The 18,353-nt window shown below is 34.2% G+C and overlaps 1 protein-coding gene across 1 annotated transcript in view; it reads right to left on the bottom strand.

The window, feature by feature from the left end:
* Window positions 1-5,295: 5,295 nt before the first annotated feature.
* The window catches only part of FUT8 (fucosyltransferase 8 (alpha (1,6) fucosyltransferase)), a 60,659-nt gene continuing 47,601 nt past the window's right edge, over window positions 5,296-18,353 (bottom strand). The window contains 4 exon segments of the mRNA XM_010160206.1: window positions 5,296-6,241; window positions 10,446-10,596; window positions 17,422-17,524; window positions 17,527-17,582. Coding sequence (XP_010158508.1) covers window positions 5,924-6,241; window positions 10,446-10,596; window positions 17,422-17,524; window positions 17,527-17,582 — 628 coding nt within the window. The 3' untranslated portion in view covers window positions 5,296-5,923.

An 18,353-nucleotide genomic window follows, 5' to 3' on the forward strand; every position in this document is an offset into this window, starting at 1 on the left:
AATAAATAAAATTTTATAGAAGTTACAAAGTGACCACAGATTCAAAATTATAAACTTATCATAGTTCATTCTCCAGCAATAAGCTGAAGTAGTGAAGCAAACTGCTCCCATCAACTAGTCATTGCTTTCCAGCGTCTTGGTTGGAAATAACAGATGCCAGAGTCCTTCTCATCCACAAAGAAGAAAGTAGGATGTCCCATGTTTTGGTCTCCTTCCATTCTTCCAGTTTGCTACTGTTTGGAAAGATATCAGCAAACATATCCAGCTTCTTCAAGAGACAGATGAACTGTACAGCAATCTCTATATCCAGTGGATTCTCACCGCTGAGATGAAATACTCTCATGGCTCTACTTGTAGTGGAGTAACTGAGAATTGTGCAGCTGTATTATTCAAAAAACTTGCCAAAGAAATAGAGCAAGAACAATAAAGCTAAGCTAAAAGAAAAGATTCTTAGACTGAAGAGAAGAAAATGACCTGTTTCTTATGGTCCTGTATAAAGACTGCAAATAGGTTGTGTCCCTATTGCTTGTGTATTAAGCTGCAGGTATTAGTGTATAATAACTGCTAGCCAAAAACGGACAGGGAATGCTATGAGAATACATATTTAATCTGGTTAAGAAATTTGCCACACTGTGAACTGTAAATCTTACTCAATAAGGAACTTCTATGCCTTGTAAGTCCCGTAAACACTTAGTAGGCATATCTGATTATGGTGTTTTCTCTTTGAATCCTTGACTATACTAGTTAAGAAAAATACGAAAACATATTTTGTGAAAAAGATACTTGGAAGAAATATAATTTCACATTATTATGAAAAATCAATTTCGGACACTTGCTATCCCTTGGATTCCTGGTCAAGTAATGATCACCAGCCACTAGGCAAGAAATTCAAAACACAATAAGCAGAAAAGTTCGAACCATGGTAGATCAGGCTCAGATGCAAGTAGGCAGTGGGGCTAATGGAAGAGCATAAAAATGTCAGAGTCTTCAGGAAATGTCAATATAGATGATTCTATTAAAATGCGGTGACTGGTGGTTGTCTTTAAGACAACTGGGGTGATGTCCATTATACTTCGTGAAGAAAATAAGCTGGGGCTTTTTCTCACCAGTCTGAAGAAAACCTTCCCAAACATACTAAACTAAAACCAAAATCTTGAGCCTGTATAAAGTGGAAAAACCATGCAGAATTGAAAGTCAAACCAGTACATGTACGTGTCAGCAGTTATGGAACATGTACAGTTTAGTGAATGCAATTTTTTTTGCAGGCATGGAAAATTTATACTGTCCTCTTACTTGTATCAGGCAGTGTCACCTTTCATGCCTTTTAGAAATGAACAGGATACTATGAAGTCCAATTTATGCATAACTTCCTTTGCTTCAGTCTTGCTCCCGATAAGCTTGCAAGTACATATTAAGGACCTCGACAAAAGTCTACAGACTACAATTAGCATCCTACTGGTACCTTAGGGAAACAGAATTTCTGTGAGTTTTAAATGCAATTTTAATTCAACACAGTAAGTAAACCAAACAAAGTTTGTGCCCCTTGACAGGCTGCTCCAAAGCCACCCATATGTGACTGAGACTGTCATATAGTAATTATCTATTATCAGAATATGACCAGCATGATGCTTATACACGTGACTGGAACAGGTATTAAGCAAAATCAGGAGGTGGTCAAAAATCTTAAGTATTTCTGGCAAAGAGCAGAATGATTTTGCTGGCAGAGGCCCTTACCCAGCACTGAAAGGTTTATTTGTGGCTTTATAAACAGATAGAGTAACTTTAATCAAAAGTACAATATGATGTCGTCCTATTAGACTCCCTCCTTCCAACCTCTCAAACGAGACAAACCTGTATTCTTCAGATAATTGAGAAATTACATTGCAAAGAAATTTATGACATGGAAAAACAAAAGTTCAACTCACTGTTTTGAAAAAGTTCCAAATGGTAGGTGCTACTCCACTAGCATGAAGGAAAATCTCCCTTCTTTTATCAAGAATCTGTAATGAAAATTTTCTATTTGATATTCTATTATGTTCCTAGCTCAGAAGACAAGACCCTTATTTTATAATTGCATACCAAAGAAACATAAAACCCATTATGGAGGAAACTTTTACACTGTGAATATCTGTCCGTAAGACAGGTATCATCACTTTTCTAAAAAATTGGTAAAGGAGAGAAATCTTCCTGGTAATTGCAAATTTTCTTAGATTTCAGTGGTAGAAAGGGTAGATAAAAGAATTCTCTGGAGTTTTGAAATAAAACACCATCCTTCATGAACAAATCCTTCGTACTCTGCAGTTCACAGGGACAGGATGCTGGTAGAGGCAGCTTGGGAATCCCATGCATCTGACTGTACGCTGGCTTGAAAATCGAGGTCAGGTTGGTGTAATTGCAGTGGTAGCAGCAAACTGCTGATGATGACCCCAGTTCTCCAGATGCACCAGTGTCACAGAAGACTAGTTAACTGAACTACTCAGAATAAATTTCTTAGCCCAGATGGTAAGAAGCAAGTGGAATATTCAGTATCCAGAGATTACCTGGCAAATAAGTTATTACAGAGAACATGACAATGATAATGTAAAATAGCAAAGAAGAGTACCATTCATATTCTTTATGAACACAACATGTGCGCGCACACACGCGCACAAATGCTTCTTAAAGAGGAAAAATTTAATTAAACATTAGCTTGTTTAAGAGAGTATGAGGGCTGTCTTTGTTTTACAGATGTCAGACTTGGTTTGGTATGAGGCAAAAATTCCATGACTGATTATTGCAGAGCTATGAGGCGATCAGAAGAAACAACATGTATATTTGCTTGACTGCAAGAATTCTGGCTAGTACCTTAATGAGTTCACAACTACCAAAAGATTCAGTTTTCTTTCCAAAAAAATTTTTTTTTTAATTTCCTGTTATTTCACTTTTCTGTGAGCTACAATAAAAATCTGGGGTTTTCATTTATCCATGGATCCTTCCATTATTACCTGGACTACACCGTAACTAAGAAAAAAGTCTCTAATATTCATTTTTCTTTAATATAGAACAAATTCAGTTTTAATGTCGCAAGGTCCCAGGATTCCAAGACATAACTAACTGATAGTCTTAAAGGAAACACATCTCTGGAAACAGATGCATCTCGTAAGCACTTATTGCTACGTTTCTTCCTCTGAGAAGTATTTCATTGTAAGCACTAGAAAATTATATGGCCCAGGGGAATAAGGTCATAGCATCTACTTTAGTACACTTCTTAATTATTAACAATTTCATAATTTCATATAATTTAATGATCATTTTCTTGAAGATCATGAGTTAATTATTCATCAGGTACTTAGAATATGTAAGGAGGCACATGTACCTTGCCAATATTTTCTCAGTTATCGTCTGTTGAGATAACTGACAAACCTGTATAAATGGTTTGTCTTATATAGGTATGTCTTCTAAAACATCAGTGTTTTCAGTCCTCTCGTTACTACAGCAGATCTGCTCCTGCATTTGGGCTTATCTCAGACATTCTGTTATTTATCTTCCTTAGTGATAATTTCAATTGATTTATCTGACAATGGAGGCATTTTCATATGTTAATTCACTTATGAATATTAACACTACATCATGCTCTAAGAAAAGAGCTGGAAATAATGAGCTCAGAAGCTGTAAGTAGAGCTTTAAAAATAAAACATTTTCAAAATTTATAAATATCAAATAGTATTTGTGGAAAAATAAATTAGGTTTCCCAAAGAGAAAATGCATTGAACTAATCATCGAGGAAGAAAAGTTTGTGTGTTTGGGTAATTTTTTTCCAGGCTGAAAGTAGCAATAGCTTTATATGTACAATTCAAACTTAAGTTAAAAAAAAAAAAAAAGTTATAATTTAGCCTACATTTGTGCCTGTGAAATACCACAACTTTGGCTAAGTTAGTATAAAATTTATCAGAATCACTCAGACAGGTAGCTAACATCAAACAGGTTCCTTGGTAGTTCCAAAATACAGAAACACCAGTTAACTTTAGCCACCTTTAGTCACAAAAATTCATCGTCTTTAGCATTTCTCGGCCACTCATACTCATTTGTCTTTATCCTTCAATCCACCTTTAAATCCCATTTGGTATCTATGATCACTTTAACTAATATGTCTATAGCCCCAGCAGTTTTTAACTTTGAATTTGTTACTCTTTTTCAAGACACAAAATAGTTTTTCAGTTGAGGAACACACAACTGGAAGGGAACTACAGGATCAGTCCTGCAAATAATGTCAGAGAGAACTACTTTGTTAATTCCTTTACATACCAATCAAGTTCCATCTTGCCACCATTTCAATTGGAAGACTGTTGCTGAACTTCACACCACCAGAGATTAGCCTCTACTTTTCAGCCTAAAATTTATTTACGGTCTACCATTCACTGTATCATCACTGTCCTTGGTCTATTCATAAACATAATTAAATATCCCTTTAACTTTTGCTTTGCTAAGGTCAAAAGGCTATTTTTTTTAATCCTTACTCATGTGGCATTTTCTCAGTGTCTGAATAGTAAACATTTTCTGCACTTCCAGTAATCCAGATTGGATTGCACTAGATCCAGTATAATTATGTTAACATTCTTTCTATTTGGAAATAACCTCTTGATATCTTGTACATTGTTATCTATACATGTATATACACACAGAACCCCCAAATCTACTAATTTGTTTGTAAAACTGTTTTGCAAATTATCTCTTTTCTTAAGAGAGAAGACTAGCAACAGGTTTTAAAACACTAAGAATTAATAACAATTTTATGTCATGCATAAAAATCATTCATCCTTGTGTACATTTTCTTTGAACCTAGTATTTTCTGGGTAAATTGTTAGATTTTTTTAGAGTACTCGAGAGTGACAGGTTCTGTAAGTGGGATAATCTTCAGTCTTTTACTTAAAAGTAACTATATTCATTGCCAAAATGATAAATGGCCATCCATAATACCCTAAAAAAAAATTCAGAATAGAAACACAGAAAGTGAAAGAACAGTGCTAGAGAGTAAATGTAAGAGACTGAGCCACTGAAGTCATCCTGCTAAAAAACCCACTGTCCACAAAACCGAGCAACGCTGTGCCACCAAGCAGTTGTTGTACCGTATAATGAGTGTTTAAAGATTCAATGAAATTACAGCTACTTTTCACTTTGTGGGTTATGTGTTTTTCTCTAGGTGGTTTTTTTGGTGTTTTTTTCAATCAAAAGCAATGTCCAGAAACATTATCAGTACTAAAGAATCTGTTCATGGCATTGTTTTACAAAAGTTCCTAACAGACAGTGAGTATTTTATTGTTGCATGTATCCTTTATTTTATTAATGATGAGAAGTAATCAATGGAATGCTAAAAATAAGTTTGAAAAGAAGTCTAGTCTGAAATCTGAATCTGTTGTTTGAAGCAAGTTCAGTGGTCACGGTAACACCAGTTGAAGATTGACTCTTGCCCATTGTGAAATAGGCATGGCTCTTCTAGAAAGGTCACAAATTTTTTCAAATATAGGCACCATGTTTTAAATTTTGCACATACAAAATATGTTCATGTCACTCAAATTACACAACGTGGCAGTGCTATAAGTCTGAACATTATTGTCAATTAATGGCAAAGAAAGAGCCCAAAGCTCACATAAGACTAATGACTGGGACAAATCCTGAAAAGAGACCAAAAGTATAAAACAACAGTTTTCCTGTTGCATGTGGTTTTGTGTGTGCATGTGTGAGAGTGCATATAACAAAAAATGTTTAAGTTCAGATAATAGCCCATCCATTTCTCAGCTTCTCATCCAGTTTCATTGCTAAAGGCTTTGATTTTAACTGAATGTTAAAATGCAAATTCAAATCCCATATAAACCATTAGTTAAGTGTGTTGACTGGTTTGCACCCATCAAAATTGAGAATTACTGTCGAATGTCTTCCTTTTAATCTACTTGTCAGCCTCTGGGTATGTAGGATACTTGACCGTCTCAATTTTCTCCTTAACTTTATAAGATGGGTACAAGCCTGTTCTTCCTAATTTCCGATTGATGCCTTTTGAATAACCATCCCAGTGGTTTCCAGCTACTCCAATTATATCTCCAGGTTCCATAGGAATTTCATCAGCAGTTCGTGGATGATGAGCATAAATAGCAATCTGGTTGTGGGCATTCTGTCCCCCAAAGTAGTAGATATCATCCAAAGAATGGAAATATGCTGAAGCATCTGGATGCAATGTCTGCATAATTTCATAGGCAACTCGACAAACCTTAGAAATAAAAACAGAAGAGAAGTCATAAATATTGTGTGTGCCTGCAATATACCACAGAATTCAGCAACCAATGTGTAACAATTAAATTTCATGAGAGGATCAACTTTTGTAATGTCCAGGATAAACCATTCCCCTCCCCTTCTCCCCCCTCCCCAAAACACCATCACCAAAAACCACCCACACCACAAACTCAGAAAAAACCTCCCCGCAACTACAACAAAACCAAAAAAAATCAACATATTTACTAACAAGCATATAATTTTGCATGTAATTAGTACTCTAGTAATCAGATTGGGTAAATAAATAAGTAAATAATTAGAACAGTCTATTTTTCAGTAAAAATTGAAAGCATCTGATGAACACTAGCCATCTTGGTTTTTAAAATTATTGATATATAGCCAAAAAATGTAAAAGCAAATGTTTCCCTTTTCTACTCCTAATAAAAACTGTACTTTTACTTCCCTTTGAACCTTTAGAACTTATATTTTCAAAATTTATTCTGCAATAATGAGGCTTTATATTTACTTTTCTAAATGAAGCCCTAATTTCCACAACCAAGCAATTCCAGGAGTCCACATCTTTAAAATGCTGTTAATATTAGAACAGTAATAGAATTATGACTGTTGGCAACTTGGAAGACAACTAAGTGAAATGAATTCCAGCAAGACAATAATGATGTTGGCAAGGAGAAAGGTGTATTTTGAAGTGTCATTGTGTCACATTTTATAGAGGGGATTTTCTTCAGGCTGAAAAGTGGTCCCCCTATCAGAATTGTCTTGCACATCTCAGACTTGCCAAAAACGCAACAGGCTGTCACTATATTAAGCAAAGCTCTTTTCAACAACTGGCTAGAAAGCTCTTCTCTCTCAGGTGCCTGATTTGACCGCTGTGAGCTTTCTGACTTCTAATCTACATTGCTCTATCTTTCTCTGATTTTGCATAAGCTTGATAAACTAACAATACAGCAGACATCTTCAATATGAAGCAGGATTTGAGCTTTTTCATAATTTTCAGTCTATGGAAATACAGTAAAGCTTGATTTTACTTTTCTTTTCTCCATCTGAAGATATGAGGAATAGAACTTTGATCAGTCAAAGTGGACATATTTGTACTTTCCTAGCTTCTTTGAGAGAGAGATTTTCTTTAAAAATATAATAGATTTCCTTTTATCCCTCTCCATCTGATCTTTGAATTAACTTTTCAGAAGTAGCGTTCAGAGTATCAGGCTGAAGTTAATTATTTCAAAGTACTTGTTATACTCCATAGAGTATACAACACAGAAACAAATTTGATCATCCATACGGTAAGAGGTTATTTATTTTATACCTTCTGTGACTGTTTTTGATGTTTTGTTCTCTGCATGTGTGTGTATCCCAGCCACACACACTCCATAAAAGATATTAAAACTTTACGGTAGAAATTATTTTAGTGAGTCTAAGTGTCCTTCCATACCTGACATAAAACACACAACATGTCCTCTCAGCAATTATTTCCTTTATAGCACCACACCTGGGTAACTAGACTGTAAGCTGTTGAGGGCAGTACACAAAGAATCCACACGCAGAGTTAAAGTTAAAGCCAACCTCCCATTTTTTATACAAAGATTCACTGGTTTTGCAGCCTCTATACTTCCACGTACGATGTAAAATATAAAGACTACTAAATCCTGGAAGGAAATGAGATTACAAAGAATGATACATCAAGCAGAGGGAGTTACAATTTGATCTAAATGAAGACTGAAGGGACAAAAAAGCTTTTTGTTTTAATGTGCACTCTTAATTCAGCTACTGTGTTATGATTTGTGTTAACTCCTATTGGGCTTTTCTATTCATCTCAATTAATGCAATGTTGCTGAAATACAGTACCAAGGTAGGTTGTTTCTCTTGACTCCACATCATTTGAAAGGTCTGATTCCTTTAACATCAGTATCGTAATGAAATATCTATTCTTCAGCTTATATCAGTATTTATTTAGTTTTGGTAGCATAAATAAGTATTAATACAGGGGACTTCCTAAAGCACCTGATTCTATTCACATATACTGTAATTTTCTCTTAATACCTCTGTAATGAAGTTTTGACTCTTATTGTCAAGGAAAAGAAAATGGAAAAAAGTCAGCATACAAATTAATGTGAAAGTCCAAAATCACACTGGAGATAAATTTGACTACATTCTTTCTCTTCATACAGATTGGACAAAAGATGGCCATTAAGGCTGATTTTGATTACCTTCAATGTCAAATTCACTACCAAACTGTTTATTTCACTGATGAAAGGGCAGGGATAGCAGTTCAAATGTTAGAGATCAGAGCATCAAATTTTAAACCCATAAAAGAGAAATCTTTCTGAACAGTGGGAAAACTTGCAACAGACCTAAGAAAAACCCAATATATTAAAACACTGTAGAGATCCATGTTGTTGCACGACCACCAAAACTGTTGCTAAATGATTTTTGACGAGTCTGAATTATGAAAGCACAAGAAATTGCCCAGAATAAATTAAGTAGATGGCTGGACCAAATTCACAGCCCCAGCTATTGAGAGTAACAGTCTAACACAGAATTTCCTAAGCTTTAGTAGAATTTTATGCAACTCTAAAACCAAATACATCATCCAGCAAACACATCAGTTGTCAAAGGCAGGTAGACACAGAATGAGACTGGAGGTCAGAGACACCGTGTGCCTCAGAGGTACCCTCAAAAGGGGGCTGTACCAGACAACCTTCAGAGGTCCCGATCAACCCCCGTCACCTTAACTGTGTCAGTGTCTTTTCACATACATTATTCTTCTGAAATTATTCCAACACTTACACTTCAATTACAATATATCCTTTCCAAGCCATTTGTACCTATATTTAAAGATATTTTCTATCTTTATACCCAGTGCTTTATTTAAAGCAAACATTTACCACTTTTAGCAGCTACCTGAATATAGTAATAGCAGAAAATGTTACAGTTCTGTTATTAAGCTTTTACCTAAGACGACAATTATTCTTTCATGATACGAACTGTCACTATTTCAATATATGTCTGGCATTTAAGACATACAGCCCTAGATCTTTGACGACGATCACCTCTTTCACTGTGATATGCAGTGTGTGGACATACCTCAGCTGAATCAAACGTTCTTATAAAAGTATATGGCTCCTCACAAGATTTTCTTAGTGAGCGTTTTTACTTTGGAGTTTATTCGTGTCTTGGTCTGAAGTAACCTCTATTAATAATCTTCTAAATATGCTCTAAAATGTCATTTTCATCACAAGGTTTGGTGAGCAGTCTTAAAAAAACAACCAACAAAAAAACCCAAAAAAACTCCCCATATCCACAAGCATGATTGAGGGAAGTGGCTTTTCTATACTTTTTCTGGTTTCGCTGTCTTCTTGCCATGGTAATATTATTACTTGACTTAGGTGGATTTTACCAGTCATAAAATACTGCTTTCTCATCTTTTTTAACTCAAAACCAGCTTTTCATGACACATAAATTAATATACAGTATGACATAATAACAAAGTAAATGCCAACGATGACAATTATGATTCAGCCTTCTAATGGACCCCAATTTGCTTCATCAGACTACTCAAGAAAGGAAGTTTGTAGCATATAATTATCTGCAACGAGAAGTACCTATGGATTACAGAAGTCAGAATTCACATTTATTGCACTGCTGCTGGATTCCTAGAAATGTAACAGACTGAGAGAAATTAAATGTCTGCTTTCTTCATTCTTTTCCATTCCCAAAATCAACTAAGGCAACAGCGGACATGTCTGAACTGTAGTAGAGTGCAGTGATGTGTAGAAATGGATGGAGGATGGATACAAGTTATATATTAATTTTATGCAAAATTAAGTAGTGTTAAACATGTTTATTTTTATGCATTTTAAATACCTTAACTAAGCTGCATAGAAATAGATGGATGGATACAACTTAGATATCAAATTTATACAAAACAAGGAACTCTTAAATATGTTTAATATTATTTCTTGCTTATTTCAAGTGTCTTAATTAAGCCAGTAACTTCAGTTGAAGAGACATAATCAATCAGTGTTTACAGTCCTCTAAATGCTTACAGTGCATACCAAGCCTTTAATTCTTCCCTGAAAATTTCATGAGAGCACAATGAGAATAAGATAACAGGAGCATGAAGAAAACTAAGATTTAGGACTAGTACATATATTCTTTATTGTATTTGTATTGCAGTTTACCTGGGATGAAAATGTACAGACAAGGAAGTCTGCCTGAGACAAAAAGTGAATATCCAGAATAACACCTCTTAGGGAATTTTCAGTGTATCGGTTATGAAGTCCTGCTGACCAGGATATGGAGTTATCACTGATAAATTCGTAATTTGGATACCTGTGAAAATACAGCACACTGTTAACACCAAAGTCTTATTTTATTTTTTTTAATTTTTATTTTTATTTTTTAAGAAGTATCATCTTTGCTGCAAGATAAGGTTGTTAATTCGTTTCAAGTGAGTCTCTGCTTTACAGGGAATTAATTAAAAGTTTTCTGAACATTCTACATTATTACAGCTGTCTCCAAGCATACCCCTTCTTTATCCAGAAAATAAATAAATAGATTTCAAAAAGATACTGTAAGTCTGCCTGAGATCTGGAACTGCAAAAGAAGTGAAAAAATAACTATACACCACATTCTCCTAATGCTGCTAATTTTAGATTAAATATACTCAGGTCACATCACTTTCTCTACTTCTAAATACAGTATGGGATTGTGTCTAGACTACATTTGGTTTATTACCATACTCTCTATTAGCTACTGATTATGACAGTGTGCAAGTCACCTGTAAAAGGTACATATTAAATAAACGAATCCAAACTAACAAAACAATGAATGAGACTTTCATCTGGAAGCCTTTCATTGCAGCCACATGGAGAAAAAGTTTTGTAATTTACTGGTGAAAATGAAGTAACAGAAATGTAAAATTTCATGTCAATACACTCTTCCTGACATATCAAACAAAAGAGTAATACTTTAAGTCCAAATATTTTTATTTGAAATATAAAACATTTTAAAATATTATTTTTAAAAAGAAATTAAACTTTTTAAACATGAAACAATGGGTTTGAAAGAAAAAAAAAAATCTTTTTACAAAATGTTTGAAGAGTGATATTTCTCAAACCATTTGTAGCCCTGTACTGGGGAACTGAAATCTGAAATAAATTGCAAAAAGCAGCATGCATTAATTAAATTTCCAGGCAGCCTCCCACCAAAAAAAAAAAGTTTTGTATTAATAATTCCAAGTAGATGTAACAAAGATGATAATTACATTGCTGTTACACAATAATAAAATTTCAATCATGAAATGCAACACGTGACTAACCTATGAACTATTTCAACTGAAGGGACAATTATTAAATAATTTTAATAAAAACTATTTTTTTCAAATTTACAACTTCATAGCAATTATAAAGCAATATGTTACGTAAGATAGTAAGGCAGCTAATATTACATTTGTAAGAATTAATCATTCTTATACTGTTCAGTAAAGAAAGTCAGAATACAGAGCAGGCTGTAACACTGAAGCAACAATAACTTAGACCTGTAACTAGATGCTTCAAAGCCTGACAGTCCTGTGCCGAACATTGCTCAAAATAAGGTTTACATTCAGGAGTTCTTGAAGTTAGCAGACACTTGTATATAGCAACGCAGCAAGTGCATACACCCTGGAGACACGGTACACATAATTACAAACCCTTGTAAGAATATTCTTAATTTATTCTATTTTAAAACTAAGTGAAAACCATTTTAAAAAATGAAATGGGCAAATATAACAGGCTTTTCCATCTAACATTCATTAGCTGTGACTATCAAATCAGGAAATTTCTCTCAAGAAATCAAAAAACCGTATGTAAAACTTCCCCCTTTGAGAAAGAATTTTAATTTATCTTCATAGTGGTTTTAATAGAACTTTATGTTCCCAAGAGAAACGCTTGCTCTAACAAAAAAATAATGTATGTACGGTAAATTTCCCAGAGATAGCATGACAACTTTAAAGGGTGCATCTGAAAATGAATGTCAGGGGAAGTTCATGTTACATTAAAAATATTCAAAACAAAACAAGAAGGAAGAGGAGGTTAAATTATTATTCATTTGGAATAACTGATAAGACCTCTTCTGAGAAATTGTAGAAGCCTATGGATCAAGGAATAGTTTTTCAAGATGAACTCTATCACAGTTAAAATTTCCTTTCTTATCTTCTCATGTCTAACATTTTTTGTCAATATTTAACCAGCTTTCAAAATACAACAGATCACAACACAATATTTTTTGACACATTCTGTTTCTGCTTCCACTGAGTTAATCATGTTAGTATTTTTTTTAAAAGAAAAAATTACAGACCGAACTAAGTATCTCATACACTACTGTAAAAACTAGCTGAGAAACACAGATGGGTATCAGTCTCATTTCAGTGACACAACTCCCAGGGGAGCAAATGAAGAACATTTAACAGAAAATGTCATTTCTAGGGACAGTGAACTCAGTAAAGATATTTGCACACCCTTTTGCATGTTCTTGGAATCGGGAATACTGTTAAAATTAATCACTTCCTTCAGACTCCAAAAATCAGAATCCACATGCTGAGTAGAGACAAAAGAATCTTTTTTGAAAAATCTGATTTCTTACAAGCAATAGATCAGTCTAATAACTTCAGAAAGGAAGCACAAAAAAAAAAGGTGTCATATTGGATCTCTTAAAAAAAAATCAGAATTATTTACACATACATTTAAAATTTTCTTCTTCTTCCCTTCATTCTGGAAACAGTCTTTGAGATTCTTTTAGATCTGTTCTTCAGTTCTATTTTGTAAAGTCGATCGAAATTCACCTAACCAACAGTTTCAGAACCAGTCATCCAAGCTCAGCATTTACCTACTCACATGTAGTGATGTTTTCAGACAAGCACTTTGATGTTGTCCCACACACAATCCGTACTCATGCTTGGGAAAAGAGGTTTCTTTTAAACACCCTAAAATGGGATTATAATAGCAGCCATACTCAGTGTGACCAATGAATCCTCTAGGCCACCATTCCTGTCTCCAGCACAGGCTGACAGCAGAGCATAAAGACAAATCAGTAAAAGGCCAAGCCCATACTCCTCTCAGGCTCAGCCTTATGTGGCCCATTGACTTCCTGCATCACATGAAGTTTAATTCTCCTTCCCACTCACTACAGTGCTTTTGATTCTATTTAAAGCTGTTCTTAACACAATGACTACAAAGAATAAAGGAAGTGAAACTTCTAAAGCTCTATAGTTAGCTCCTGCTTCCTGCTATATTCCCTTTTCTGGCTGTATTTAATTATGACTAATGTAATACTGACATTGTAAGCTTTCGGAGATTTTTTTTTTCTTTTTAAGCAGAACTCATGCACGATCCTATTACTAGGATTCCTGAATGTATGGTAATTGAATAAATAATGGGATGTCATATTCTTACTGCCAGAATCACCTAAATACAGTATTCTGTAGGATCCTTCTTAGGTTTTTTCTAGAAATTATGCACACATTCTCTTCTCTAAAACTGAAAATGACCAGACTGTGAAAATAAAATGAAAGAATGGAAACTGGCATAATACTGTTTTCTCTGTATCAGACAGAATACATATATGTAGTTTCTCTCCTCCACATATCTAAAAATAATATCAAATTCTTCTAAAGTAAACTAATAGAGTCTTGAAACCTATACACAGGCCATATAGGATTTCTTTTTTTCCTAGGAAAAGGGGAAAAGAAGAAATGAGAAGAAGGTATGCAAGCGAGTTTAAAATCCTTCCTTCCTGCACCTAGCAGCTTCAGATAAGGGTACAAACCAAGAACAGTTAAGAGACTAGTTCCAATTGGTTTCAGCAGCTGATCAACTAGTTGTGTAACAGTAGCTTATCACTACGCTGTGCAGCAGCTGCAAACCAAGGTGAGTCCCAGGCTCCTGTTCTCCATTCGATAGGACTGGGGAAGTGTCCAGAACAGGCAGTGCAGGTTTTCTTCACTCTGAAAGTGTGTGAGCACGTGTGTAAACAGATGGAGTAAGAAATAATGTATTCGTTTAGGTCTTGCCCTAAAAGGAACTGGAAAATGTACCAGCTGCTCATGAGACTCAACAACTTCAAAGCACTACTGAATTCTATATATCAGGCATATGACTCAGGGGTGAGGAAGGTTGCAACAGATAGTAGACAGGGAGAAAATACAGTAACTTGCTATTGAGGAAGTAAATAAACTGTGAAATAGGATGGGGAAAAAAGTTTTCCTAAGTACAGAAAAAACACACTCATGAGGGAGGCGAATTACAGAGAAAAAAAAAGAAGGGGGTCAAAAAGCAAAACACAGATGACTTTACAGGTAAACTTTCTTCCTAAAAGGAAGACAGAAATTTGTTAAATTTTAGTGCTTATATGTATATGAGAAAGAGACCTCAATAAACTCATAAATAAACCAGAAATGTATTAAAAATTATTTTTAAAGAATTTATGTGCATGTTCACTGCATTATTTTGAATACCTTAGAGATGATGTAAATAATATTATAGACTAAAAATACACATACTAGGAATTTAAAAGTTTGTATGTGAAAACTATCAAATCAGCCAAAGAACAAGCAATTTACAGTCTCCCTAATATCTCTTACCCAAGACAAATACCATGACCTCTGCTTAGTAGCTGTCAAGTGCTTTAATCCCATAATCACTGCAGCTGTTGAACTCTCAACAATGTTCTTCTCTAATCACGTTGTTCTGTATCATCTAATCCTGAAAATATATCATGACTGTGAAAATACTTCTCCCAACAGAAACAACATGCCTAGTCATAAGAATGTTGGCTAAATTTTCATTATTTAAATGCCAATGTTGTTTGGCAGCCAATCACTCTCATGTAAAGAGAGCTATAACATCTAGTACTTACTGATATTACTGCGTACAGTAACAAATGCAACATAACCTACTGCAGTACAATGTGACAGCTGTTTCTATCAAAGCTTGGTAATTCACCGTGACTAGAACTCTTTTCTCAGAAGTGTAAACTAATGTGTAGTTTTCTTCATAAGATGGGTAAGAAAAGGTTCTTTATTCCCAAAGCTTGACCTTAACCTGCCCTCAGATGCCCTTAACTGCTGAAACATCGAATTGCATTGTCTTATATGAAATCACAGGACGTTTCAAATTACTTCTACCTGACTGCAAGCAACAGTAGAGTGCAAGCAACTTAGGAAATCATGTTTCAGTGTAACCTATGGCCTGAAAACTCAGCAGCAACACAAAAAAAAATCTTCATTACTTACAGACTCTATGGCTTTTAATAAGAAAACATACAAAATGAATGCTGTACTAATGAGCTGTATCTTACCACATTTCAATAAAAGTGTGATTTGGAAAGTACCTTGAACTGCCTCAGAAACTATAAAGCTTTAAAAAATTCAGTATTTTTTTACTGAGCAAGTTACAATTCTACTATTCGTTTTTGTTGCTATTGAAAACTTGGGATCATGTATTTACATATGTAGTGCATCTCATTATTATTCACAAAGATAAAGTGTATGGTGCTAAGGGTTGAAAGTTGAACACAAAAAAAGCTGCATAACTAAGATTGTTATAACAATATTAAATTCTGTTATGTAACAAACAGTAATTAAAGTTATTTAGGACAATGCAATTAATTAAATACTGTAACCTCAATTTCGCATTACCTGTCTTTTCATTGTTCATATTTGCACTTTAAATGTTATGTTATCATAATTGTCTCTGCTAATGTTCTTGTCTCTATATATACAAAAAATAGAAGGATTAGATTGCCATCATCTGGAGTTGTGTACGTTCATTTAGTTTTTTCAAAACTCCATGATTTTAAAGAGCAGCCCCTTATAGATACGAAAGAAAAATAGAAATAGCATAATTGAGACACAAAGGTTTGCAATGCTGTACAAAATTCCTCTACTACAAAATAACATTTTCTGCTTACCTTGTATATGCCAAATAAAATTTGTAATCCAGCATATTATCTTATATATTTTTCCAAGCATGTCTACTGAGTATAAAAGAGTTCAAAATTTGCCCTTTTTGAGTCACTTTGATTTTAAAAAGTATTACTTTCCTTGATTAAATGAAAAATAAATATTCTTCTGCTCAAGTAAGAAAAAACTTTGGAAACAGGAATAGGTGCTATTCAGTAGACAGAAAAATAAACAGTCCTCAAAAGGAAAACATGTTAACTTGTACTTGGTAATGGATATGCTTACATTCAATTCATCTGGAATAGTTATCCAAGTTTTCATAGCCATGGCAATAAGCATTTGTGAAATTGCTGATACAACATAAACACCATAACACAAGAAAGATAAAGTTAAATATGGAAAATTATTCTTCCATATGCAGCTGCTTTCCTTTACTAAACAGAAGGTTTCTCCATCTCAGTTGCAAAACATGCAACTTAATAATGAGTTTTTAAGGGAAAACAAAGGTCATCTTAGGAGTAAATGGATGAATACTGTACATATCAAGGTTTGAACAGTTATATTTTCTATGACAGGCTGGCATATCCTATAGCTATGCTATGGTAAGTTGTTACACCGTTTTTTTGGAGAGCTGGAAGAGGACAAAAAGGAAAAAGGAACAGAGACATCGTTACAGATCGAGAATCCCACATATATTTACGGACAAATTTCAAAATTATTCAACATGTAGGGTGAATGTCGTTTAAGTTCTCAGTGCAGAAATCTTTCTGAAAGAATCAACAGAAGCTTTTCAATCAACTTATAAAAATTTCTCTGGCAACTATTCACAGAAAGGTTTTGTTTGGACATGAAAATTCTTAATACATTAACTAGTTTTTACAAGATTTCTGAATGGTTTATTTTTAATATGTATATATGATAAGAATTTTGGTGTATTTCTTATCTATATTTTTACTTCCCTTTTACAGCATTCATTTGTTTTTAAATAGTCACAGTATCTTGCTCAACTCATAGATTTTTAATATTAAGCTTTGAAAAGCATATAAATAATCAAAAAAATGAAGGTCTGAGAGAAAAATCAAAAACACTAGAAGCTGAAATGCAATCTTAAGTGTATAAATGACATAAAAAAAATTGTAATAAGATTTGTGTGCACACAAGTCAGAAATTGTGAAGTTAACCAGAACAAACTGTAAGATAAACATAATTCATCTTACTTGGATTTTGCCTCTTGCAACAATGAAGGGTCATCTGTAGCCAAATAAACTCTTTTTTTATCAACATGCATTCTGCGAGCAAGAAGTTCAAACCGCTCTAAAATTCAATGGGATGAAATGCTGCTTCTGTTCCTACTTTGTCTGTCCTTCTCACATGAACACTGGAAAAAAGCAGAAACTAGGAATTCAATTTATAAATACATCACATACTTTAGCAACTAATATTTTAACTTTAAATTTCATGCTTGTGCTTTTAGAATGCATATTAAATTGAATCCCTACTAAAACAAAGAAGGAAGGTTTAAAACTCATTGATGTCCATCAAGACACACGGACAACATGAAATTAGCTGTCAGTCTGTTCTTGAAAGCAATATAATAATCTTGCAAGGAAGGCAAACAAAGAAAAGAATGAAGGAGATGTAATTATAGCATACCAGGTATTCCTTCTGTGCAGAAGTTTAAGTTGCCTACTGTAGTTAGATAACACTTGATCAATACAGTTCAAAAGCAAATTAGGAATATTTGCATCATGGATATATTGGGACACAGACTACAGTGCAGGGTTTGAATGAGGGTAGTTAAAAATGCATCTTCCCCATCTGCTTGAAACCTAACAAGTCTTCAGATCCACCAGTGGTGAAGTGGCCTACCAATTCAACGGTCAAAAGCCAACTAATGTTTGGACACACCTATTGTGTCCTCCTACAAAAAGAAAGATTAAAGATTCAAGGAAAATTCTGGCCAATAAAGGAGTATTTGCAGACTCTCCTACAGCAGCAGCAAAATTTTTCACATTACATGGCAAAAAAACCCCTTTCTGCCACAAGCTGCTCTTAATTACTCATAGGTGCTTTCCTTCCATCTCCCCACACAGACCTTTCCATTTCATAGTTACTGCTAAGAAAGAACAACAGTGAAACCTCAGCAGGA

The sequence above is a fragment of the Eurypyga helias genome, unplaced genomic scaffold (genome assembly GCF_000690775.1).
Source record: "Eurypyga helias isolate BGI_N326 unplaced genomic scaffold, ASM69077v1 scaffold6891, whole genome shotgun sequence".
In the NCBI taxonomy this organism is placed as follows: Eukaryota; Metazoa; Chordata; class Aves; order Eurypygiformes; family Eurypygidae; genus Eurypyga; species Eurypyga helias.